The 27,534-nt window shown below is 38.6% G+C and overlaps 1 protein-coding gene and 1 long non-coding RNA gene across 2 annotated transcripts in view; one reads left to right on the top strand and one right to left on the bottom strand.

The window, feature by feature from the left end:
* LOC123615154 (uncharacterized) overlaps nt 1-27,534 on the top strand; it is a 508,039-nt gene that overhangs the window by 208,942 nt on the left and 271,563 nt on the right. The window lies entirely within an intron of this gene.
* On the bottom strand, nt 21,432-22,702 carry CCER1 (coiled-coil glutamate rich protein 1). The gene has a single exon (XM_010949445.2). It carries the CDS (start codon nt 22,700-22,702, stop codon nt 21,476-21,478), a length of 1,227 nt encoding a protein of 408 aa, XP_010947747.1. The 3' UTR covers nt 21,432-21,475.

The following is a 27,534-nucleotide window of genomic DNA, read 5'->3' as shown; positions in this document are numbered from 1 at the left end:
TTATCTTCAGTAGCTTAACCATTTTAATGCATATCTTCATTGCAATTTAGTTAGCACACGCAAAACTCTTGCTTGATAGTAGAGCCTGGAAAGTCATGTTGACTCTGATGTGAGATGTTATATGTAGGATCTCATATAAATTTTAAAACAACAAAAGTGAAATTAATTTTAATGGTTTGAAACTCTGAAAATTTCTCTTGCCTCTGCTGTGTCTTTACTAATGTAGCAATTTTTCATCAGTTTAGAGAATTCAATTCATAGGCAGTTATCCTACTGATTTTAGGATCCCACCCATTGAGTAATATTTAGAAGTTCAATTTGGGCTTCTGAAATTTGCCTTTTGAGTCATGTCCCAAAGGAATCAAAGTAAACATTTTTATTCTTTTATAAAGTCATATTCGGTTGTTACTGAAATTCAAATATAACCTTATGGACAATGTTCATAATCCGACTGTGTGTATGTAATGAAGAAAGTCTGTGTAAAAGACTGTATAATCTTTTCCACAGTAGACAGACATTCAAGCAGACCATGGTTTGCAGCAAATATTTGCTGAAGTTGCCATTCATCCTGACATTCCTCATGTCTGAGCAGGTCTGTATTGTATAAAATGCAAAGAATACTGGCTGCACTTTGATTTCATATACACCCAGCACCAGTTTCAATTAAATCTGCTCTGATGATATTAACATAGGTATGGCTTCAGATTTGCAAGTGTCCTAATACTTTTGCTGAAAACAAACAGACAAACCTAGAGTTATCCCACGTCTGGTTTTATTCAGTACCCTCGAAGGAATCAGTCCTGGCAGGCTTTCATGAGCACAGAGATGTAGCTGAAGTTGTTAATTCAACATCAGCTTAATCTGGCTACTTGGGCAACACAGGACTAAACATTTCTTTAGGGTATGGAAATCAGAAAAAATGGTATTAGTGTATTACCTTTGATCGGGCACTTGTAGGCTAAGTAAGATTTTGCTAAGAGTATTTGGGAGGATGTAGGTTTGTGGGCAGAAATAGCAAAACCAGAATAAGTTCATAGATCTAAACATACATGGCTGGGTCTGGGAGATGCTGAGTACCCCAAAGTGAGCTTACAGCCAAGGGAGGTGGGAATGAGACAAGGGGACTTTAATGTAAATAAAAAAGCAAGAGCCACTGGAGTTGTTTAAGCAGAGGGGCAAACGATTATAGCCGAAATTTTAAAGATCAGTCTGGCAGATGAGTGGAGCATAGATAAATTGAAAGGGAGGAAAACCAATAAGAATCCTTTCCTAACAATGCAGATAAGAAGTAATAGGCACCTGGACTAAGACAAAAGCAAGGGAAGGTCGTTGACTTTTAAAAGCCATTTCACCAGCCTCCAGCTTCATTCTCATCCTTCTCATTTTTTTTTTTTTTTGGGTGGGGAAGGGTATTTACTTTTTCCCCCTGATTACTAAATAAAAGGCTACTTCTTCTCTTTTTCATTATGTAACAACTGACCCACAGAATTATGCTGAGGATTCAATAAAATAGCACATCTGAAAACATATAGTAATATGTGTTTTATTTATATATGTATGTGTGTGTGTATATATATATATATATGTTATGTAATATATATATATATAGTAATATATATATGCTATGTATTTAATATATATGATTCTACATTTATATCATATGTTGATGGCTTTCACTTTATAGGGCAAGTATTTTTACTTTATAGAACTTGAGGTTTTTTTTTTAAAGGAGCTACCTTCCAAATAATCAACCCTATTCCAATTTCTTTCATGATCATACCCAATTTACCAACTTCCCACTCTTCCCATTTCCACGTAAATGTCTGTTGGCACATCTATCTTGCAGGAAAAGGAATTCAGTTGGTTGCTTCTCCTGAATTTCTTAGGACCATGAATGCCTCACATGCTCTGCTAGTAACTTAGACTGTAAGGCTTAGCTTCCTGTGTACAAAACCTCTGCAGAGTTTCACATGTCTGTCCTCTCGATTTCTCCTGCCACAACCCTTTCATAGACCTCAAAATCTCCCAGGAACTATATCCCAATCCCCTTACCTGCTCCATGTGCCATCTCCACCAAAGTGCTGTTGGATGAAACTTCCCAGAGTGGATGCTCCTTATGTTACTCCTCTGCTCAGAAACCTCCAATTGCATTTAAGAGCACATAGCCTGGTTTCCTAGTCATATTACCTGTTTCTTACCTTCACAAAGTTTATACTCAAAGCATATTAGATGCTTTCTTAATATACCTCATGTTTTTCAGACTTTGGACCTGTTCTTTCCAAGCTCAGTGTGAACATCATCTCCCTTATGAAGCTTCTTTCCAGTATCCTTTTCCCCATTTCCAAATATGTCTTGATCACCAGTAAAACTCCATAGAAGCCCATTAATCCCTTTTCTTTATGCCTCTTTCATGTACATTATAGTAAATAATTGTCTTATCCTCAAAAATTCGCTAGATCATAAACTTCTTGTGGGCGGAGTCTACGTTGTCCATAATTAATGCTCACACAGTCACACAGGCAGGAGCAGTTCACTAAGCATCAGATTTATTTAATCATATTGAACATACATACCCTCAAAGAATGTATTTTCCTAGCCTCGGTGCAGCTGTTTCATTTGAGATGAATGTGAAAGATTTGCTCAGGCGTCTTTCTGGTTTTCATCAGCAGTATCACCACCAGTATATTCATTTTCAAGAAAGACCCATGGAATGTCTGCAAATGCAATGCATGTCCAGTTTGGTAGAATTGAATGTGGTCAGCACAGATCCAGTGCAGATAATACAGTTTACTCCAGGATTTCACTGGTGGTGACGGTCAAGTTTAGGCAAGTCTTGGGGACAGTGACAGTGCATTTGAATTATGAAATGAAAGAGCTACAGCTACCCTTCCTGTTGAGGACACATGGAAGTTCAGGCACTACCATGATTCTGTTTGGAAATAGAGCTCACTTACTGTGAGCTTATCAGTTGTGGAGCTTGTCTAACACATGTCTTCTCCATAAAGCACATCACAGACTTCTGTCACTCTAGGGGCTCTAGACAGCACTGCAGCACTATGCTTTGGGGCCATTTTAAGAAGCAAAACCAACACAAAGCCCAACAGTGCAAAAACACATGGCACTAAATTGACCTTGAAAAGGATACGTGTTTACGCTATGAAAGTGAAATACGAAGACAGAGGAGTTGCCTTGTTTGACCTCAGCTGGGAATGAGCAGATTGAATGACTTAAACTCTTCACCACTCTGCACATGTCTAAGTAAGAGTATTGACTTGGAGGTTTCAGATAAATTTTAGCATGTGGGTAAATTCACAAATTTGGACTCTGCAAATAAATGAGTTTCAACTGTACTAAGGACGATTCAACCACCAGACAGCCAAAGATGATATAATCTTTTATTAGTTCTTCTGTGAAGTTGAAATGATGTTTATTAAGTTTCTCACCATCCCTCAGCTTGCATTTTATAGTAGTGGTAAGAAGCTGTTTATAGTTGCCACAAATACTCACTGTTACAAGCCTGTAAATGTTTAATTATGTAGTTCCCTCTGCCTGGAATACTGTACTGCCTTCTTCATTACTAATTCCCATTCAGTCACTACAGCTCAAGTTAACATCATCTCCACTAGGAGGCCTACCAAGTGATCTCCTTCTGAATGTATGCATTCCTCTACCTTGGCATGTGGAATTTAATACATTTCTGTCACCTCTATCTGGAAAACTTCTTTAGTAAGGCTCATATTTACCCATTTTTGTACCCTACTATCTAGCACAATGCCTGGTACATCATGGATGCCAAATATTGTGGTGAATTGAACTGAACTAGGAAGGGTGTAGAAAGAATTGCTAATTTTAAAAAGGATAAGAATGTAACTTGAATATGTAGAACAAAACATTAAAAGACTAGGACCAAATAAAAGGTAGTACAGTAAGGAACAGAAAACAATTGATTTAAGAAAGACTTTGTGTGCTGGCGGAAAATGGCTTAATGCTCGTTGTATGCACAAATTGATGGTTCAGCAGCGTCAAGCAGTTATTTAAAAAGCTAACTTTATGCTGGAGTATATATTAATAGCAATATGGCAAGCTTATCATGAGTTGTAATCTTTCTACCATATTTGGCAATAATCAAGGCTTTCCTGAAGTATTTATGAGAGTTGTACAGAAATTGGAGCTCATTCAAAGAAGATCAACAAAAATGAAAATGAGACCATTAGGAAAGATGAAAGGGACTCTAGGGACTCCAAGGAGGTCAGAGAACAGCAAAGAGGATCATGAATTAGAACTGGTTATTAAGCCCAGCCCCGTACTTGGCACAAGGCTCAGTAAATAACTCATTGCTTAATTAAAGTACTCAAGTTGAGACTCAAAGGACAGAGATTAGTGGTCCTGCATTAGTATACTAGTCCAAACTGGGTAAAACAGATTAAAATTCTAGAAATAGATTAAAAGTTATTTGAAGGAAAATCTGATGATCCAATGATTAAACACTGGAAAAAACTTCAGCAAACGATCTTGAAATATTCATTCATACGTATCTTATTAGAATCATTTTGATGGCAGCCTGCAGCGTTATAACCTTCACTGGTATATTACTTTTCTGGTCTAGAAGGCTGTGACTATAGTTTTATTTAATCTGTTTAACCTGTGTCCATCTTGACTGTTTTCATATTTCTCACTTTCTCTCTCACATATATTTTCCTAGGGGAGATAAAGAAATTTATTTCCTTTTCTTATTCTCACTTGGTAATAGATTTAAACCAAGCTACAGAAAGAACTCTTAATTTAGAAAGTTGACTACGTGTCTTGCATACGTAGTGACAGTAATATTTTTATAGCATCTATTAAGAGCTTAAATGCTCCAAGCACTAGGATGGGATCTACATGCATTATCTCATTTAATACTAACAAAAATTCTCTGAGAAAGGTATTATGATGATCTCTCCTGTGGATGAGGACTGAGATACAACAGTGTAAAGACACATAAGTGTACCTACTCTCATGAAGCTTATCAGTGAGAGAAATGAGAGAAATAAATGAGAGATACTGTCAAAATAATACTTTTTCCCTACGGCAGATGGTGACATGTTGTAAGAAAAAAAAATAATAAAGTAGGGAAGAGGGAGTTTAAGGATGAGGGTTGGGTATGAGGCTGTCTGGTGGTTGAATCGTCCTAAGTGCAACTGAACATCATTATTTGCAGAGTCCATATTTGTGAATTGTCCTACATGCTAACATTTATCTGAAGCTCCCAAATCAATATTCTTATCTAGACATGTACAGAGGGATGAAGAATTTAAGTCACCCAACCTGCACATTCCCAGCTGAGGTCAAACAAGGCAACTCGTCTGTGTGCTTATTTCACTTGCATAGTGTCAACATGTATCCTTTTCAAAGTCTATTTAGTGACTCGTGTTTTTGTATTCTTATGCTTTGCATTGGTGGAGTCACATCTTAAAATGGCCCCAAGGCACCCATAAAGCTTCCTTAAGCTTTTGAGACATTCGCGCAAAGGTTAGAAAGAAACGAGGAGATCCACAAGAATAGTTAGGGAAAGAGCATTTGTGTTGGAGAAAACAGTTTTGTGCAAGAGGCCCAAGTAGGAGAATGAATGTAATGTTTGAGGGTGTACCTCAGCTCCTCGAGGTGAGGGGAATGGGTGCAGTTGGTCACTGTGACCCAATCACAGCCTGCAAACAACAGAATGGTAAGAGATCAATGCCAAAGAAATAATAGGATATTGGAGCCCAGATAATGCAGGAGCTCTGTGACTCATTAAGGACTTTGGCATTTATTTTGAATGAGTTTGGAAGTTATTTGAGGACTTTGAGCAGAGGTGTGAATGATCTGACAAATTTTAAAAGGCTCCCTCTTATGTGTTAGGAACAGACTGTAGGGAGACAAAGATAAAAATAGAATAAGAGTTAAGCTACAGCAGTCCTCCAGACAAGAAGTGGTGATAGCTTGCACCACAGTGGTGAGAGTGAAGGTGGTAAGAAGTGGTTGGATTCCTGATACATTTGAAAGGTGAAACCAAAAGAGTTTTCTAATCAAGGCTCCACAACTCACCCCTTGGCCTTAAGCAGACTTAATTTCTTAGAGCCTTAGTATCCTTTCCTTAAAATGTGGGACAATGTGTCTACTCTACTGACAGATTGTAAGAATTAAATAAAAAAATATATCTGTGTTGTGCTTGACATAATGCCTAGAACACAACAAATGCCTAATAAACACCACTTCTCCCCTGTCTTGTCTCCCACGTTTATCATGTTTTACGTTTCATCACCTCACTTGTCTTGAAAAATATACTCTAAGGTAACACAGCAAACATTATTAATTTTGATTTATAAATGAAGACATATGATGCCATTAATTTAAATGATTCATATGAAACTGTGGCAAAAGTTAAAGCACCTCTGGACTTAACTGCTGTTACACTGCACCTTCAGGTGCAGGGGAGGCTTCTCACATGTTGATGTTTGAATCCTTCCAGGCATCTCATGAGTCTCATAAGAAGCAAAATTCGCCCTGCTTTTGGTGGATTTTTAAAGTGTGCTCTCCAAATTTTAATTTTAAAGGTTTCTTTTAAAGAAGCATATGCTATCCCAGCTGTCTACATCTAATAAAGCAGCCACTGACATAAGGAGAAAAAGCAGGAATGGAATGTAACATTTCAGGGGTTCTTCAGATACACTGGAGGCTTTTGAATAATATGAATGCAGTGAAATCAGGTTAACATGCAAGTATAGGGACTGTGGAAGAATGAAACTCCTTCCCCCTGTAAGACATGTAGAATCCCAGACTTTCAAAGGCAATACTGTTTATTACACATATATTATTAATAAGACAGAAAAATTACACACTATTGGATGTTTCTGCTATTGATATAAAATCACGACGTGGTTATTTGTAGGATGTTTATGTAAAATTCATTATGATAACATTCATAATGTTTCTCTAACTCATAATTACTATGTGAATAATTATACAGTGAAGTCAGTGCATGTCTCCACGTGTTTTACTTTCTCATGGTCAGAACTAGAAATATTGCAACAGTTTACGGATACTGCTGAATATTGTTTAAAGTCACAATGCTCAAAATCAGTAAAAAAAAAAAAAAAGAAAAAGAAAAAAGCAGCCAACTTGCTAATAACTAATGCTGCACTTTCAAGTTGAGTCAATAATTTAAATAAAACTTTTTTTCATATAATTGATAGTGAGAACTGATATTTTAGACTTTATGTTATTCATTGTATGATTTATTTTTCAAAACGTCCGATTATTCTGACTTTGGACAGAGATCATTCTAATCTCACTTTGCTCTCAAGAGGTTAATAGTAAAAGGATTGCCAAGGCCCAGAAGGAAAAATGGGGGCTTCCCAAACTGCCATCCACCCCTGGAAAGTCTCTCTTCTACCAAAAATAATCCAAATAAACACCTGCAGAAAGGACAGTTATAGAAGCTCCAAGTGAGCATCACAGTCAGTCACTGGAGAAGCTTATGAAACACATAGGTTCCCATACCCTAGGCAAACTTTCCCAAATGAGAACCTCTGTGGTGGGACCCAGACATCCTACTTAACAAGACTTCTGGATGATATTTGCACAACCCAAAGTTTGAGAACCACAAATTCTAACTATAGAAAAAACATGACTACATTATTGATCCTCAGTTTCCTTACCTATAAATGGGGGATAATTATATTCACCTCATGTGATCATTGTGAAGATTAGATAAAACCAAGAGGAAACATATGAAGCATGCAATGTTTTGTACTACTTTTGATCCTTGTTGACCTCAAGTTCAACCAATTTTCTGGGCTGATTAAACAGAAAAACAAAAGATTTGAGGATATTTTCAAGAAAGCATTTCAAGTAATAGATCATGAAATTTAGATATACTACTGATTAAAATGAAGCCAGAAAGGACTTGGCAGAGTGAAAGAAAAATGAGTGTTGGAGGGTCTGAGAGTCTCAGTGGAATCAAAGTAAAGTGTGTTGTGAGTCTACATGCAAATTGACAGAACGGAGAATGGAGAGGAAAGTGAGTTCCCTTTCCCCAAATTTGCAGAATGGAAATGTGTGTGTGTCTGTGTGTGTGTCCGTGTGTGTGTGAGAGAGACTAGAAAATTGTTGGAAATGGGATAACACTATCAAAACTAGTAGAACATCAACTACAAAAGTTGTGAAACGTAAGACAGGACAATTTGGTATGGGTCGTTTTAAAACCCTCAAGACAGAATCAAAACCTTGTTTCTACTGCATCCAAAGAATCTGTTCCTCTTCCCTAAAAAAAAATGTGTCACTCTTTATGAGACTAAGGGGTTAGAGAATAGAATAAGGAGAAATTTGCCAAAGTACAGGAAGTTAAAATTTAAGATTTCATTGGTCTAATGGCTCTCAATTATGGCAAGACTGAGTATAGGACAAGAAAGGAAGTGACTAGGTGGAGTTGAAGGCCAGTGGGATTGAGGCCAATGATGTGTGAGATAGGGATTGTTGTGTGGGTTTCTAACACAGCTAGGAGGGTGGCAGGGTTTAGGAGGTGAGAGGAAGGTTGTGCTCTAGGGGCAGTGCAATGATCGATGGAAGGTGGGCAGCACACAGGAGGCTGATGGGTGAAGAGGAAGAGAGGTGTAGAGGGGCTACGGTCATGATGTGCACCTTGTTTACAGTCGGTTAGGAGAGTAATGGTTAATGAGTGAGGCAGCGTTACAGAGCTGGGAGTTAGGACTCCTACCCCCACCCCAGATCCCATGAACATGAAAGGATAAGCAATGCATGATCCAGAAGCTCCAAAGGAAGCCAAGTTCCTCAGAGGAGCACCAGATTTCAGGAGGACAGAAGGCTTTGTCTGTGAAAAAGTTGGGAATGCTGGCAAAGCCACGGCAGGGTCCACCAGGTTTCCTGTGTGTGCTCCTAGTGTCCTCACACAGGGCGTTGCTCTCAGAAGGGACTGTGTACTCTGTGACTATCACATTGAAAGTCTTGTCAATTTTATCTTTGATAAAATTGGGATAATAGAGAACTCACAGGGGGCTTAGAACCTCAGATCACCTGTTGTCTTGCCTCCTTGGGCAAGATCTCAGTCACCTGCTCCCTCTGCCCTGACCCCACTGCCCAGTGACTGCTGCCACCTCCAGGGGACCTAGATACAGGCGTGGGGAGGGGTGGGGACCAGGAATACAAGCCCCACACTCACAGTTGCGGAGCAGGACTCAGGTTCCTGTGCAAGTCTATCTTCGCCCCTTATCTGAGGGAGCATGACACTGGTAATAAGAAAAACCATGAGAATAGGTTTAGAGAGAGATCCCAGAAGAAAAGAAAAAGGCTCCCCACCCCCTGCCTTTTGCACAAGGAGGCCTACATTTACATTTGCAGTGGGCCCTGCAAATGTAAGTGACGTAGCTGGTCCTGATCCGAGGTTTCCGAAGGTAACGAGGGAAAGATTATAGGAGGGCAATGATGAGAAGAGGGGTGAGAGAGACGGGACATCAATGAGTCTTCAGGGCAGAAGGGAGGAGGGATTATAAACTGAGATATCAGGGGATGGTGGACTTTGTATTTTGAGCAGTGTCCAGAGACATGGAAATTACCCTGTCAAAGAGCCAAAGGAAACTCAGGGAAAAGTTTTAGTGTGAGTGCACTGAAAGCCAGAGCTCACCTTTATTGCTGATGGCCTCCACTCAGGGTACCAAACAGAAAGCTGAGACGTTCGATCGATCCAGGGGCCATTTAGCTAGAGAAACTTCCCTTCAAACTTGAAACAGCTCCTCTCATGGGATACAACAGTAAACTTGTAGTATGTGTGGGCAGGTGGCAGCCAAGGGAAGGCAGAGGGGACAGAATTTGGGTGTCATTGCCAAGAGCTGGATACAGCCAAAACCTGTGGAACCTACAAAGGAAAAAGAACAGGCTTTGATTGCTGGCTTCTCAGTTTTTAACCCTGATTAAAGACCTTAATTTCTTCAGAGTTTATCTGTAGTGACAGTTCCTGCTTTTCTGACTGCCCAAGATTGTTAAAAGTGTTCAAATATATAAAGTGAACTTACCTTGCAAATAGCTACATGAATATTAATTGGTACTTAAATTCTATATCCATTTGTTCTTTTGGAGGATTATAGGATATTTCAAATTATTCTGAGACAGCATTTAGAAGGGAAAGAGATGCTGGAATCATGCTTCATTGCCACCCCTACATCTCTTGAAGATTAAACCTTAAGATGGAACAATGAAAAATTTAAACACAAACAGAGCAAAAATGAAAGGTGAAATTCCAAAGTAGAGGAAAGCTAAGTTTACACACACACACACACACAAAACTTGAGTGTGAATAGGTGAGCGTCTTAGGAGATTATCAGGGTAAGAAGAATGTGGGAAGAGGAAAAAAAGATTGTATCTTCGTGAATTTTAGAATATTTTTCACTGTATATCTTTTTTTACATTTATTTTATGTAGTCTCTTTTTCTATGTTATTGTCTCTATTTTTCAGTATATTATGGAAGAGTCTAAAATGTCTGTAGGCTTAGCCCTGCTTACCCACTTTGTCTCATTTACGAGTGAAATACCCACAAGAGAGTGTGAGAAAAAATCCGAAGAGATCAATGAAGCATTTCATTAATTAATAATCTCAGAATTTTAGAAAAGAGTTTTAGACAATCCAGAAACTAAAATTTGAGTAAAATGTTTCAGTCACCTCCTGGGTTAATTAAAACCCCAGCTTAATGCAAACTAATGTTTTGAAATGTCTTTTTCTCAAACGTGTATTTAAAGTAGGTAACACTTTATGTCCTCAGTTTTGTGAGATTTTGGAGGCAGAATTCGAAACAATAGTATCCTCAAATTGTGTGTGTGTGCGTGTGTGTGTGTGTGTTTTCTCCCGATAGAGATGAAACCATCAGCTAGGATAAGGTATAAATATTAGGTGCCACCAGCTCTATTATTCTTTTAGGTGGAGGTTCAGGCAACGCTTCTTTGAAAAGATCGCCACCTAGGGGAAATTATGAGTTAAAGCAACATCTGCAATGCACCACACATGCTGCATAATTCCTGGTGACGTATTTAAGAATAAAAACATGTAAGATGTTCTCATATTTCAGTAAATGAGGTAGGCCACCTATGAAACCCAACTAACTGGTGGGCCTAGAATATGTATTTATGCCTAACTTTATACTGATTCCTAAACATTAGAACTGCATATAGCTTCTGCTTATGCATTAGGGCTTGACTTCTTTTTCCTCTGTATCTAGAAATATATTTAGAAAATAGATATCCTGACATTTGATTACAGGGATTAAAATTACATTTGGGGAAAATTCTTTAATTTTAAAGTAGTCACAAATTTTAATTAGAATCCTGAAAATGTTTGAGCCTAACATGTCAAAGATTTCTATCTCAATTAAGTCTTGGAAATGAACAAACTTTTTTTTCTCCTTAAACTCATTTGCTTCGGAGCATTTATGACTGGGTCCCAAATCAGAGCAAGTGGAGTGGGAGATAATTTAGTTGGTTGATTCAGGTAAAAATGGGCTATTTTTCTTTGCTTCAGTTTCTGATGTTTTGGAATCACTACATTTTCTGAAAGCACATTCAATATGAAATATGATTCATGTAGTAATCTTTACATGCTATATTATAAATATGGGAACTTGAAAGAAAGCAACAAATCTTAAAGGTAGGTTTAAAGGGATGATTTAGTAACTTTGAGAAATGTATGTCCTATTTAAAAAAAAAAAAAGTGGCTACCTTCAAAAGTTAACTCTCTCCGAAAAATCCTTAAAAACTAATTTTGAGTTAAATCATATGTTCTGAAGATGAACAATTTTGGTTTAATTAGATGCTTCTGGATTGTGAGTTTTTAATGTATCAAGAATTATATACAGTAGGCAAAAGTTTAAATAGGGAGAAAACAGCTTTATGGATTATTTGAAGGAAGAAGTTTTATTGTCTTGTGTTTACCCTCATTAGATCAGTTGGTCATACTGTTTAGCTATTAATTCCTCAGTCTTCCCCAGTAAATGGTAAGCTCCTTGGAAGCAGAGACTGCTTTATATGTAGTCATTTCCAGGGTACTATTTGGTCAGTGTCTGTTCTGGTTAATTGGTAGGCATAGTATCAGTAGTTAAATATTTTGACAATAACCCTTCGATGTTATCTGTAGCACTTAGGATATACAGAATGCCCAACATTTAGGAGGGAAACAAAGCACAATGGATAAACGAATGAATGAAGGGTCTCCAAAGTCCTACCTGCTGCTTTATATGTGGGTTTATTTAAGATACCACTCCCCTGCCAAGAAAAGAGAAAAACATAATTTAAAGAAAAGAAGTTAATCTACTGTAGAAGGCATAATTAACATTTGTAAGGCAAATATAAATTATTCTCATCTCTTTTTAGGTTATCCTAGCCTAAGCATCTTTATAGGTAATCAACAAATAATGGCCACCAAAGGGAACTACTATGCAAAGTCGTTATTATATAATATATATAATGTTATATATATTACATATAATATATTTTATATGTTATATATTTATATTATATAATATAATATTGATAATAATTATATTCTATAATATAAAATGACGTATATATATATATAATCACATAATTATACAGAAATATCTTAGGAATGAGTAGTAACTTTGCTAATGGAATAGAAAAGATTCTTAAATACATTAAGATGGATTGTAAATTTATCTACCTGGATAACTAAACTTGACATTTGATCACTGCCTAGTAAACTTATGTAAATATCTTGTCAGCCCACTTGTAATACCCCTAAGATATGTTAAATTCATTTACACAGATTAACTTGTGCTTGCAAAAGTACAAAATGTGTTATGAGTCTAAAATTGAGTGTCCTATAGTTTTCATGTAAAGATGGCTAATGATAATGAACACCCTAAATGCTGAAAAATTCTGCATTCTAAAACATACTTGACCTCCAGGATTTTAACAAAACCCTTGTGGAGCTGTCTTGCATATGTAGTCTAATCCAGTGAGCTTTCTCCTCCTAACCTTCATCATCAATGCATCATGCTATTTGAATCCCCAGCGAATCTTAACCCTGTTCTATTCCTTTACAGGCCCTCTTTCCCTCAAAGCAGCAACTTTGCCATGCTGAATAAACGAATCCAGGCTAATATATTCATCAGGCATTATTAATTGCCAACTCTCTCCTGATATATACAGATCTAATAGATGACTTATTAGGATAAAATTTGTCTTAAACTAAAGGTGTACGGAAGCTTAAGGTGAGATGTTTACACTAGCTAGACAGACCATGAACATGCCATTGACCAGTAGAAACTATTTTAAGGAAAGTGGGCTTTAAAGGTACACCAAGATGTAAATGCCCTTCTTTTGCCCATACATATGGCTGAGTCTGTTGGTAATCTTAGGACACAGGCATTGTAGTACCTTATGTAGAATTATTCCTAGCTAAGCTCTTACTTCTTTTTGTTTCATCCACATTTCCTATTTAGATTCTTACTCTAATTCCTGATACCTTCCTTATGGCAAACCTTTCTCAGCTTTTACACTTGGATTCTTCATTAGACCCAGATGCTTTCAATTGACCCCGTTCTATTGGCTACTGCCTTTACTTTTTATACTGTATTTACTCTTTTGCCCCTAACTGTGACTGCCATGTTGCAGCCCTCAGGCTCTTCTCCTGCCAGCAGCTAGCAATTTTTCATTTCCACCCACTTCCATTAGTGACAGATGATTCCTAATTTAGAGAATTAGGAATTCTGTAATCAGAGTGAGCTTTCACCTTTCACCTTACTTTCACCTTAGAAGAAAAGGGAACGGGGCCAGGAAACGTCTCTAATGATGTGAATATTCTAGCTCAGTTTTGCACTCTGCTTCTTTTCTCTCTTTGAAACCTCTCATCCCATAAATAATTTATCACTGAACCTTTGGACATCAATTACTGAGACTCAGCATTTTTCCAGAACGGAATTACAATACGCAGTATGACTGCAAACATTTGACTTTGAATATTGACTCAGAGTTATATCCTTGAATAATCTGGACTGAATTTAAAATTTCACCCTACTCCCATCCACTTCACAGAGTAAATGCTATAAGGAAACAAACCGTGTGGCTTCCAGTCTCTGTCACCCACTAGCTGTGTGACTCTGCTAAGGTGCTCAATAGCTCTTAGCATCTGCTCTCTCATTGATAAGCTAAGCATATGTTTTTAGCCCAGGCCCTGGCACAGGGTAAGGGCTCAACAAATGCTGGTTTAAACATGGAATAAAATAAGTGTTGGCTGTTTCAAATTTCTAAACCACGTATTTTAAGTTGCAGAGTTATAATAAAATGTATTTTCAGGTGCACTTTAGAGGAGAATCATTGCTGTGAGCATTATCATGGAGGTTCATACTCATGATCCTGTGACCCAGCATGTTGGAGCCAAAAACTTCCTTCTGACAGTAAAAGATTCTGTGTTCAGTTCCATGAGGCTCTGTCTATCTGTGAGGACCAGTCTATTGTATAACACAGTTCAGGGTGCCAGAGATGTGGTTGGGTACCTGCTACTTTAACAGCTTCTTCCTTGCTGACTCTTCTTTATGTTTTCCTACTGAAAGTGATTTTAGTACGCACTTAATAAGTCACTATGCTTCCCTGTTGGAACTACCTAATAATCACAATTCATTTTATAGATGTAGTTTTATTTTTTTATATTAAAGCTGTTTATTGAGGGCTTCTTATATGCAAGACTCTGCACTGGAAATAGAAAATCAGTTCCTTACCCTATAGATTTTTCTAGGCAGAAAAGAATCACAGACAGCTATAATTTTCGAAGGATAATGGAATTATTAATGGAGTGAATGTGAGGGAAATATAAAGAGAAGAATCTACTCTGGGACGATTGATGAATGCATGACTAAGTTGTAAATGTGGAAACTGTCTCAGTCTGAGGCAGAGCCAATCCTTAGCACTGATTTATGCTCCCAATAGAAGTGGTTAAACAGCTGGAAAGAGCTGGAAATAAGGCAGTAATAAAGTATAAAGTATCCTCTGGATACCAGACCTACAAATAAACAGGTTTTGCTTCTTTCCCTAACAAATTCTGCTCTTATTAGTGGCTGTGATCATTAATAAATTACATGATGCTCAAGTCCCAGGAGGTAATTGACTATCACAAGTCTTGCATTTAAATCTAGGCCAATGGACATATATTCTCATTTTTATTTCTCAGGATTAAAGCTTTAAGCATTATTTAGTTTAGCAATTTGGATTTAATATTCAAGCATATAAAGATAAATTCCAAATTTGTTAATTTTCTTTTCTGTTGTCAGTATTAAAAGCAAAACACACATACTGTCAGTACAGATTGCTAATGTTAATCAGTGGGGTTAACGTCAAAGGGAATTCAAAATAGACTCTTTGTAGTAATGCCTTTAAACTTTTATTTACAGTGTAAAATTATTATAAATGACAGTCTGTAGAAATCCAAGGACTCTTGTGGGTCTGTGTTTTTCCTCCTTCATTTACAAACTTTGACAGTTTATATTTATGGCTTAGATTCATAGGGCAAAAAGATGCTATTATTAAACACCACGGCATATGGGAACACATTCAAATAAACAATATAAATATTTTAATATGGTTCTTTGTGCCAACACATTTACAATACTCCCTTTAATGTATCAGTGTACCATTTGTCCTGCTCCAAATGTGTAGATACAATAGGAACACAGTGATCATTAATGTTTTTATTTAAATGTTTTACCTTTGCCACTAGGTGGCACCTAAATATTAATAGTTGTCAAGCTTATGTTCTGCATAAGAAGCAAGATAGAAAGTAAATGAGAGAAAGGAAAGTTAGTTTTATTAACTTTGCTTTGTATTTGAATATTTGTGCTAGTATATACTCTGAGGTCATGGGTTTATTGCAGGAAATAGTGTGGAATTCATTAAAAATTTATAAGCAAAAGGAAAACAAAATATTCCCTTTTTTTCAGGAAAAAATAAAAAATTAGCATTGACTTTGGAAAATCCACTGGAAGCAGGGGTAAACATATTTAGTGTTGACCTCAGCTTGTCACTGTATATAATAATCTTTCAGCTCAAGGGAATGTTACAATCAATGGAAATTATAAAAAGTACAATTATATATAGCAGAATTCTAATTTTGCTTTTGGTAGAGTGCTGTTTAATGAAAAATGTCATATGAATTACCTAATATAGTAGCGATTTTTGTGAGAACTGATAAATTAATACCAGTTTAAAGTCTTAAATCACTAGAACTAAAAGGGACATGTTAAAAGTCTAAATATATTTATAGGAGAGAATACTCAAGTATTTCATGATAACAGATATATCGATCATTTATAGAAAGTTCAAATGCCATATGAAAACATGAGAAGATGCTAATATCAATAGTTTTTCTTTAGGGCTAGCATAAGACAGAACCTTCAATGATGTGTTAGCATTATGAATGTTAATCAGTTATCTTATACACCTATAAATTCTTATGAATATTTTTCTAAAGTACAATTTTTATTTTGCTCTAACTGTAGATGACTAGCGCCACAATAACTTAGACTAATTTTTTCCACTCAGATATTTTTTTCCTACCAAATATGTGTATATTGGCACACACATAAAGGTATTAATCAACAATTGTCAGATTGTCATCATATGAATTATATAAGCTGTTAAACTACTACTAAAAATTACAATTGAGACACAGATGTCAGTATTCCTTCCTTAGGTACCATTGGTTGCCTGGCGTGCAGCCCCACATTGAAGAGACTCTCTTTTTTTTCTACCGTCTTTGGAACTCAAGTCAAGCTTATTAAAGGAAATTTTGTTCCTAGAAAGATTGTTTAAATAAGATAACAGGGAGATATGTTCCATTAATATAGTGGACCCACAACTTTGGACCTAGACTTTAGGTCCTGAAACCATTTACTTCTTTTAATTTCAGGTCCTTCATCTGTAAAAGGGAAATAAAGCATTGGTTCATAGTGTAGTTATATGTGATAATGTATGCTAAAGTCTTGCATATGCTTAAATGTTGTTTGAAATTTTAGATCTCTGTTGTGAATAGCCTGATGTTCTACGCAAGTGGCTTGTAACAGGATTTTAACATTTATTGGAATTTTCACTGTCATCAGGAGCAGCATAAGACAGAACCTTCTTTAAGCATTATGATACATGCGTTTTGACTTTGAAGAGATGCTTTTCCTGTATGGGGAAGGACGATCTTGACTTGAGTGAGTAATTCTTAGCAGGAGCTATTTGGGTATCAATGTTTGCCATACAAAGAAAGGAAACATCATGACCCGGTGGTAAGGGGAGGAGATAAAGGACAGAAAGTGTATTTGGGGAATGAATCCAGCTTTAGAGATTTAATTGGTCCTTATGATATGTGCAATTCAAAGTAATATACCTGATTGCAGTTTTCCAAGAGAAAACAAGACAGTTAATGAATCATTTTGTCAATTATTTCGTGAGATATTGCATTTATAGTTGCCCTAATTACTAAAAACTGACTTTTACATACCACATAATGTGTCAGCGGTCTCATGTGTGCATTTATTAAATATTATTATAACTGATAGATACTAAATATCACTGTTCTGAGTGTTTGGTAAATATTGACCCATTTAATCATCATAATCTCATTTAATCCCATGAGATAGATAGATACTACAGATGAGGAAAATAAGAAGCCAAAATTTCAGGAACATGCCTTAGTCACACAGGTGTTAAATAAAATTTTGAACCCACAAACCTCAATGTTAATCATTAAATTCCCAAGAGGGCTCTGTAATGAATCAAACCCCTAAAGCAGAGAGCTGCTTCATCTTTAGTGTGCATACATATCACTTAGACGTCTTTCTGCAAGGCAGCTTCTAACTCAGTAGGTCTGGGTGGAGCCTGGGCATTGGCATTTCTAACAAAGTGTCAGGTGGTGCCTCTACCATTGGTCCTTGGACCATACTTTCAGTATTAAGGTCCAGGCCACTGCCTTTGTACACTCTTTAATGGAAGCCAAAACTGAATTTCCAAGACAAGCTGGTTCCTGTTTAGTTTAGTGATAACAACTGTAATGTCTAGATATCTCAGTCCAACAAAATTGCAATCAGATTTCCTGGGTCTTGTTAATGAATCTAGACTGACCTAATGTTCAGTAACTGAGATGATAATTTTGATTATAAAACATAGTTTTTGTATAATGGTTAACAGTGATTTACAGTCTACCATGAAATGCTTCTTAAATATTCAGTTGTTTGTTCTTCACGGTAGATGTGAGTGGTAATGGGGTATGACAGCTACGTTTGAGGATGACAGAGACTCAAGACTTCCGCCATCAGTCTCTCAAGCAGCAGTGACAACACACAGATGATGCCTAGACTCTCTTCCATCCGCTCACCTTGAAGTCAGGCTATGTTCCATTAATTGGCTAAAACCCAAATAGATGCAGAAAAATACTAGTACTGAAACAGCTAAGCCACATTCTGATTTTGCTTTAAATGAATGGATAATCAAGGCCAACGTAATTCAGGAGCATTAATATTAAGAGCAGTTTTCAATTGTGATTACATTAATTTGAACCTGTCTAAATACAAACAGCTTAGATGCATATATCATTTTATTATATCCCTAAAATCAAAATTAAACTAAAGCAGCTGGTTTTTTTTTTTAATCCTGTTCACTCCCTTGCTCCAAGACCACCTATGGGGTGTTATTTGTATCATTTTCTTCCCAGACTCTGCCAGTCTGGTGTAGCTGGGTTATTTCACCTCTTGTGTTTATTTTAATGGAACTAAATATGTTGGAATGACTTGTCCTCATATGCAGATACTATAACATTTTATGAAACCGAACTCAGAATTCAGAGTTGATCTCTAAATGTCAAGTGTATTTACCATCCTTAGAAGACTAATATTTTCACAGGGGAAAAAAAATCCCTTTAATTTACTGTGGAAACAAAGTAATGAAGATAAATCAAGAAATGCTGTCAATCACTGGAAAGGAAAATACCAAAATCTCTGAGTGTAAAAACACCCGAGAATAGATAGCAAAGATTTTTATCAAGCCTGCGCCTTCTAAACATATTTATGATTTATGTTGTTTTTCTGACAGTTGAAAAGAAAATACTTGCATTCTTGAGAGACATGGCTAAGTGACACCCCATTAGCATTGTGTCCACTCATTAAGTTTGAAATAACTTTATGAGAATTTTGGGAAATTGTGATTTTCCTTCAAGTGTGCTTACCTCTAAAGCTAAAGACTGGGTTTATTCAGAGCCACACTAACACACTGATACTCCTGAATCAAGTAGTGCGAGGGTCTCCGTGGGGCTGAGAACCGTGGGGCTCCAACCACGCTGAGAAGCAACCCCGAGGACCCAGTCATCACGTGGTAGTGGGTGGGAAGTTCTCTGAAAAGTGGACTAGGTGTACTGGGATGACCAACCCTCCTGTGCCCCGACGTGATTTCATCTTTTCATATCAGCCTTCAGGCTTACTAAAGGGACCATCACACTATCTGGATAATAAAAAAATGAGTTCAGGTAGAGAATCACCAATGACTGTTTTCTCCTTTCATTAATTCTTGCTGGTGTCTATTCAGAAGATACGGATAATATAGCAATGAGCAGATATGGTTCTGCCTACCTCTCTCACTGCTCATTGGCTGCTCCTTCAGGACACTCTGGTCCTTCTGTCCTCAGTTCCTCAGAGGCACCTGAGTTCTCCCAAGCTCCTCCCAACTCTGGCCTTTATTAGCCTCCCTCTGTCCCCAGTAAACATCCCCAGCTTCACTCTTGGGTTCCCTTGTGATATATACTCTCATAATGGTGCATTTCCTTCAGAGTTTTTGCAGTGAGTTAAATTTGTCTAATTTTAGTTGTCTGTCCTATTGACTAAACGGCAAGCAACATGAGAGTGGGGATTTTCCTTATTCACTGTTGTATCCTTATCACTATTCGCAGCACTTGGCCCCTAGTAGTTCTATAAACAATAGTGGTTCATGAACTAAACTCCTGAGGCGCTGCTCACGTTTACATCCTTTACAAGGACTTGTGGATAATATTGCATGCATATGGAGGCAATTAATGTGTGCTGAATTCTGTAATGGAAAAGTGGAATCTTTCGTAAGAATAACTTGAGAATTGTCCAGATGTGATTGTGAAGAAATTCAATCCTAAATGAAAGTGTTTCTTTAATAAGAACATACTTAAAATTTAGTGATTGAGTGTCATGGATAAAATCTTCTCTTCACTAAATACTGAATAGTGGTTCAAGCTCTACCTAGAAGTACAGTTTGTCAAAAGATGTAATTTTGGGGGAGACAGGCTCAAATTCTTCATCTAGAGATGTTCTGGAAATACGCTGTGGCTGGAACCTTTATTAAGTTATGAGACTTAGGGCCCAAGAAGAAATGTGTTACTTCCTAAAAATGAATAGAAGCTGTTATTTAGAATGATGAATTCTCCACAGGAAATTGTTTAGACATTACAAAGTAGCTCATGTCATCTTGCACTTACAACATACTTGTTTTACTCTCCTTCATAAGGAAGACAACTGGAAAAGAAATTTAAAAAAAATTCCACTCCCAAAAGGCCAATCATCTTTTTTTTTTTTAAAAAATCCATTCTGCAAAAACTATTTTTATTATTCTTGTGAACTTATGACAAGAAATATATCTAGGAACAAGGCTCCAAAATCTAAGCTCTGTTCCAGTGTTTGCAGTTACCTTGGATTTTAACTAGATGGGCAAGTTGACTTCTGACCATGGGGAATCCTCTCCATGCATGGATTTATGGATTGTTGAGGCCATGGCAGATAACCAGTTCCACAGAAGCAACTTCATGTTCTTCTGAGGAAGATCCATAGCACTGTGGAACAAGGAATATACATGAGCAATGCCACCAGAGACTGCACACGGGGTTACCAAAACACAACCATCAGCAATGAATGCTGAAAGTGGAAAGTCTATAAGAAAAAAAATATATTAAAATAGGCATTTCAAAATGGTTTCAGCTATCATGTTAAGAGCACTGATGGACATACAATAGACATGGCACAGCCTTCTCAGGCATGAAATAGTCAAAAAATATCTGTTGATTCCAGGCTCATTAAGTAAATAAGATGTATACATTTGTTATAAAAAGAAACAAGTTTCAGCATTGCCAGAATTTAAAAAACAAAAAACCTCAAGCATCTAGAGGGGAAAACACCAAATGAAAATATTCAAACTGTAATAATAAAATATTTGGCCTTTAATCATTTCCAGTTAAATTATATTGGAAAGCTCCCCCACCCCCACCCACAGTCATACACAAACACACCAAGTTTTTAAACATTTTATAATGGCCAAAGAAGGGGTTTACATAGATATCTTTATTAATGGAACTCACTTTTTAATTGGTCTTTAATAAGCTGCTAAATCATTTTAGCCTCAGATCAGTTCCATCCCATTCCTCTGCCCCTTTCCTGATGTCTAACAGTTAAATGTCCTGTACCATGAGGAGACTCTCCTGTGGGACTTTGGGAATTATCTGTTGGGGGCTTAAATAAGTACAGTTAATAAAGTTCTCTCTCTCTTCTTCAGCCCCCACTAGGATTGATAAAGGCATTTCCAGAGGCAAATGATTCTCTTCCTCCCTCTGCTCATCCTCCTGCAGCCCCTCCTCTTCCTCTTCCATCTCCTCCTCCTCCTGCTCCTCCTCTTCCTCGTCTTCCTCCTCCTCCTCCTCCTCCCCCACATAGTCAGCCTCTTCCACCTCCTCTTCATCCTTGGTATCTGACTCTTCATCCTCCTCATCGCTCTCCAACTCCTTTCCATCACACTCCTCCTCGTCACACTCCTCCTCCTCGTCACACTCCTCCTCCTCCTCATCATTTTTCTCCTCTTCCTCTTCCAGCTGTTGAGGGGTGGGAGACTGATTTTCCTCGTCCAGGTCAGGACTGAAGACTAGAGAGGGATTCTGCACAAAAGCTTCCTGCAGCTCCGCGTCTTCCTCACCACCGCTGGGGGGTGCGTTTCCAAAGGTGCCGGCTGGGGAGGACATGCCCCTGGCCTGGGCCTGCTGCGCCCGCAGCGCCTCCTGCTGGCGCTCCAGCTTCTCCTGCTGCCGCATGTCTTCATAGATCTGGTTCATGATGAACTGGGTGGTGTTGCGCGGCGCCCGCATGCCGGGTGCCCGCCACCCATACAGGTTGACCGGCCGCAGCAGCGTGCTCAGATCCACAGGCGGGCTCCTCCGAAAGGGGCGGCGAGGGTGGCGGCGCAGGCCGCGGCCCCGGTGGCCCCAGCGCTTCTTCCTGCTGGGAGGCCTCGCCCAGCCGGGGTTCCAGGGCCCGCGCCAGCAGGAGCAGCAGCAAAGACAGAGTGGGTGCAGGCCGTACACCCGGATCACTTGCACCCCACCAGGGGGCTTCCAGAATCCTGCTGGAGGTGGGCACCAAGGCCCTCCCCAGCGTCCCCAGTTAGAATACACGGCCCAACAGGGACGTCGGGGTGGGTGGTACCAAGGGCCCGGGCCGTGCTGTTGCTTTGGCTGTTTCCTTGGCGGCTCATACTCGGCCTTGGGGCCATAGCGCTGCCGCCGCTTGTAAGTCGGAGCACCCCTGCGCCTTCGGTGGCAGGAAGACCAGGTGCGTAACGGGGCAGAGGATGCCCAGCCACCACCCAGGTTAAGAGGGTCCTCTCTTGTGTTGAGGGTCTGGGTCATGATTCAGAGAGCTCCAAGAGGTCTAAACAGAAGTGTCCCGGAAGCTGTCGTCAAGTTTGGCCAGATCTGACGACGGTCTGAGGAGCCTTGTCTCTCTGTGCAGCACCACGTGTCTGCCACTAGGATCACGCCTTTCTCTACAGAAGGATCCCTCTTCTCTCCTCGCTCGGAAGCGTAATTTCTGGTTCTTCGCACCTGGGTGGCCTCGCCCAAGTGGGCTGGGTGGGACTGGGGCTGGGTAAGGATGATGGGGGGAGGAAGGTGTTGGTGGGCGACGCGCAGTGAGACCCGCTCCCGGGCCCCACACACACCCTCCTCAGTGGAGGCGTGGGCTGGGGACAGGGAGGCAAGGGGTGCGCGTTACCTTGCTGCTCCCTCTCAACCCAGGTGCTTCCCCGTCGCCGTCCTGGCTGGACTGAGGTGGCGCGGGCAGCGGCAGCCTTTAAATACCGGCCGAAGCCCCCGCGTGCCCCCCGCATCCTTGGTTGCCCTGGGCGACAGCCAATTGGAGTCGAGGTCGTTCTCCCGTGCGGTGAGGCGGGTTCCGCCCAGAACGAGGTGCCCCGTGAACATTCTCAGGGGCCTTGTGACGCAGTTTTTGAGGGAGGAAGAGAAGGCAGAGGCTGAATTTGTGCTGCCTGTGTTAAGAAACGCTTAAGGCAGTTTATTTGTGCCACCTTGAGTTCTGGGGTAGTAGAAAATGGACCTTCAGCTGAACCCCGAGGCGGGGCGTTGAGGGGTGGGGAACATGTGTTTTGAAAAACAATATCCTACACATTTGGGAGGGGTGTGTGTAAAGAGAAAGCCCCTGGCGTCAGAAAACTGGGCCCCACACCTTACCTTGTGGCCAGTGTGAGCTCTTCTTAACTCCTGGGACCTTTTCATTGTGCACGAAACGAGACAGGAGATATTTATTACGTGTGCTTATTGCGCTTTGGTGGGCTCGTGGCATGTAATCCTCACACCTACTCTGTGAGGTAGGCATTGTTACCACATCACAAAATTTGGGAAGCTGGGCAGTTAATTTACTCATGGTCGTGGGACCCATGAACTTCAGGACTAGTATTTAAACCTATGCCTGGTTTGATCTCAGAGTCCAAATTCTCGAGGAGATCATTCTTCTACACAGTCCAAACACCTTAAATAGGACTATGGTGATAAGTACAAGAAATCTATATGGGAAAGCACTTTACGAATTATAATGTATCGTGCAAGTGTCTGTTGATAAAACATTACCAGTATGTATACAGTGAACTTGTTCCTAAGAATGCTAGGGTACCAATATGTTGTTTTTTCTTTAGTCCTTTTGTTAACCCGACAGCATGGGACATTGGGAGCCTTTATAGTATTATGGTTAAGTAATATGGTTAAGAATATTATGATTTAAACAGACAAGTGCCTACCCTGATGATACTATATGGTGGATACATGTTGTTATACATTTATCCAAATCCGTAGAATGTATAGCATCTAGGGTGATCCCCTAATGTAAACTGTGGACTTTTGGTGATAATGATGTGTCAAAGGTTTAATTAAATATACCACTCTAGTGAAGGATGTTTATAATGAGGGAGGCTGTACATAAGTAGGGGGAGAAAGTATATAGGGAATCTTTGTACCGTCTGCTCAATTTTGCTACAAATCTAAAACTGCTCTGAAAAACAAGATCTATTTTAAAAAAAGGTCCTTCAGTTTCAGCTTACCAATTATTAACCTCTGGAAAACCCCTAGTTCCTTACACATACCATCCGTGTAGTTATAGTGCCTGCCCCATAGAGTTGTGTTGGGGGTTAAGTAAGGTATTGATTAAAACACATAGTATAGGTACCCTGTGAGCACTCAGTAACTGTGAACTATCATAATTATTATAATTCAGTGCTTTAGGACTTTTATAGAAGTTGATACAGTATATGTAAAGATAACTAAGCCTATCTGTGCCTGATGCAAAAATAGACGTCCTGTCCTTGTGTCCTTTTGCTGATCCACTGCTGAGAAACATCAAGAAAGTGCTACCAGCCTTGATCCTACAGAAAACCACTGAGTATATCCCTTTACTACCATCCTGTGGTGAGTGGAATTGTGCAAAATTGAACACTGCCCACTGGGAACCTGAGTCCGTACAAGCCTCCATTAAATGACAGAGCAAAATGTGGGGAAGCCCTGATGATTGCAAAGGTTGTTTATGCTTTCCTAGCTGAAAATTGAGAACAGTGTGGGGGTTCTTGGATCAGCATTCCAGCCTTTGCCACGGGACCTGTAGACTCCGCAGGCTTCGTTCACTTTCGTTTGCTCTGTGGTTTGCTGAAGAGACAAGCCTGCTTGACGCAAAGTGCAAAATGCTGACATTTTTAGCCCCCAGTGTCCCTTTTTGGATGTAGACTCATGTTTGGCGGTTACTCACTCCCTGATCTGCTTAACGGAATGGTGGTTTTCCAGATTTATTTTTCTAAGAACATATGTGGTATATGATATTCAGTTTTAATTGAGAGCTTTAGAAATTGACCATGTTGCTGTAGTGGAATTTCCATCAATTTCTCCTTTCTTTAACAAAAGATTAACCCATGGATAATTGACCATTTTTTTGATCAGTTGATGTAAACTTCATACAAATAATACTGGCTTTATTCCTTTTCACAGTGAGAGATATATCTTTCAAATTCATTCTTTCTATTAAAAAACAATGCAGGATTGTCTAACAACACTCTTCCTCTTAAGAGAAGCAGCAAATTAACGATTTATGATTTTTAGTTTTTCCATAGATTGACATTATAATACAGATTGTTCATGTACTGGTAAATCACCTAAGAAAATTAGCACTACAGCATGTTAAACACAGCCATGAGAAATGCAGTTAGGAAATTTTTAAGACTTTCAAAATTGACCATAATCTTTAAATGCTGCAAAATAAAGTATTTTGATTCAACATTAAGATACAACAGACCATGTTTTTATATATTGTATTCATTTTCTATTGCTACATAAAAGAGTTCCCACAAACTTAGATACTTAAAACAACATAGATTTGTTATCTGAGTTTCCAGGTGTCAGGGGATCAGGAACAACTTAGTTGTGTCCTCTGCTCAGGGTCTCACCAGGCTGTGATCAAAGCCATTTGGGTTCTCATCCTGGAGCTCAATTTAGGGGAAATCTGCTCCCAAAATTATTCATGTTATAGGCAGAATCTGCTTCCTTGTGGCTGTATAACTAAGGGCCCTACCCTTTAGCTGAATGGGGGCTGTAGGAAGCCTTCAGGTTTAAGGCAAACCTGCAGGTTCTAGAGAATGACAGAGGTTCCTAGGGGCTGCCCACAGATGCCTGCCATAGACTTCCTCAACATGGCGGCTCACTTCATCCATCAAGCCAGCCAAGGGGATCTCCTTAGTGCCTCCTAGCACAATGAATGCACACATATACACACACACACACGTGTGTGTGTGTGTCATAATCATGGGTCTTCATTTTTGTGACATCCATCACCTTTGCCATGTCCTATTGGTTAGAAGCAAAGCCCAGGTCTCTACCAGCACTCAAGGAGAGAGGATTACACAAAGGCATGACCACCAGGAGGCAGGAAATCATTGGAGGTCACATATTTCAAGTAAATTCAGCAAAATATGTCCTTCATATTAACTAGTTTCAACGTTATTGGAGAGATTTTAATGATATTGTTGCATTTTGAAACTCTGATAAATGTGATATGACAACATAGGTTTTGTTGTGCTTTGTGTTATCCAGAGCTTTACATTGTTAAGTTGAAAACATTGCATTCTTGGTGTTGGCTTTTGTGCATTTGGATGACTTGAAAAGTATGAATTCTAACACTTGATGGCAGTAGTAACTCATTCAAAATTCAGTCATAGAAGTCCTTATACTAAAGAAACTGTGAAGTTAGATACTTTAAAAAATATTTTATCACAAATACCTTACTTAAATCACTCCAAGTTGCCAGTATTAATTATTCTTTACTCTGATGTGGTGGAATTGGGCACATTGTTTGACTTTAGCATTTTAGCATTTTTCGATTGGCTTTTGAAAAACAAACCTCTGCTAATTGTAAATAAAATTCTTTAGAGAAAAATTGGATATACCTGATACATTTGGTCAGAAGAATGAAATACCACAAATATTTTAGATTCAGCTTTGTAACCAGTGCATTACTATGGGTTACAAAAAGTAATGTAAATAAAACTCATCTTACGCATTCTCAAAAACTTGTCTTTTCCACCAAGTAATTTAAAAACCAAAAAGGTAGGCGCCATCTAGTGGTTACAGAGGCTAAGTATAGAGTATGAAGCCTTTCTGACTTTCCAAAGTGAGATAAATGGATTCAAAATTATTGATTACTTTTCTTCATAATTTGAAAAGTTGTGGGTTAGTTTGCAGATTAGTGAGGCATATTGTGCATCATGGAATACCACTGTAATATTTTCTGTTTATGAATTCTCATATTATTTAAGCAAATTATGAAAGGAATGTTAACTTTGTAATGAGATAACTACAAGGACAATGTTGCTACAGACTTAAAGAGAAGTAAGGATGTGAATTTTGCACTCATAGTACTCTGTGTAGGTATTATTTGCTATCGCACTTTGAAAATATTATTAACCCTATAACAACTCAGAGTTTTCAGAGGATTAACACAACATATTGTAGTCAGGTCATCTGAAAAACATGTGTATTTGGTAATAATTATTTAGTAATTTTAACGTGGAAATGTTTGCTTATGAATAGTTTTGAAGTACACTATCATATGGGGCAATAAAATGTAGTGTCCTCCCCCTTAGAAAATAACCTGTAATATTTAGAGAAAAGTAAATGTATGTAGCAAATAA

This window comes from Camelus bactrianus, chromosome 12 (assembly GCF_048773025.1).
Source record: "Camelus bactrianus isolate YW-2024 breed Bactrian camel chromosome 12, ASM4877302v1, whole genome shotgun sequence".
Classification (NCBI taxonomy): domain Eukaryota; kingdom Metazoa; phylum Chordata; class Mammalia; order Artiodactyla; family Camelidae; genus Camelus; species Camelus bactrianus.
The sequence above is the reverse complement of the archived record's forward strand: the minus strand, read 5'-3'. Positions and strand labels throughout refer to the sequence as shown.

Excerpts from the sequence above, each read along its gene's own strand:
- CCER1 (XM_010949445.2), bottom strand. The coding sequence starts at position 22,702 with ATGACCCAGACCCTCAACACAAGAGAGGACCCTCTTAACCTGGGTGGT.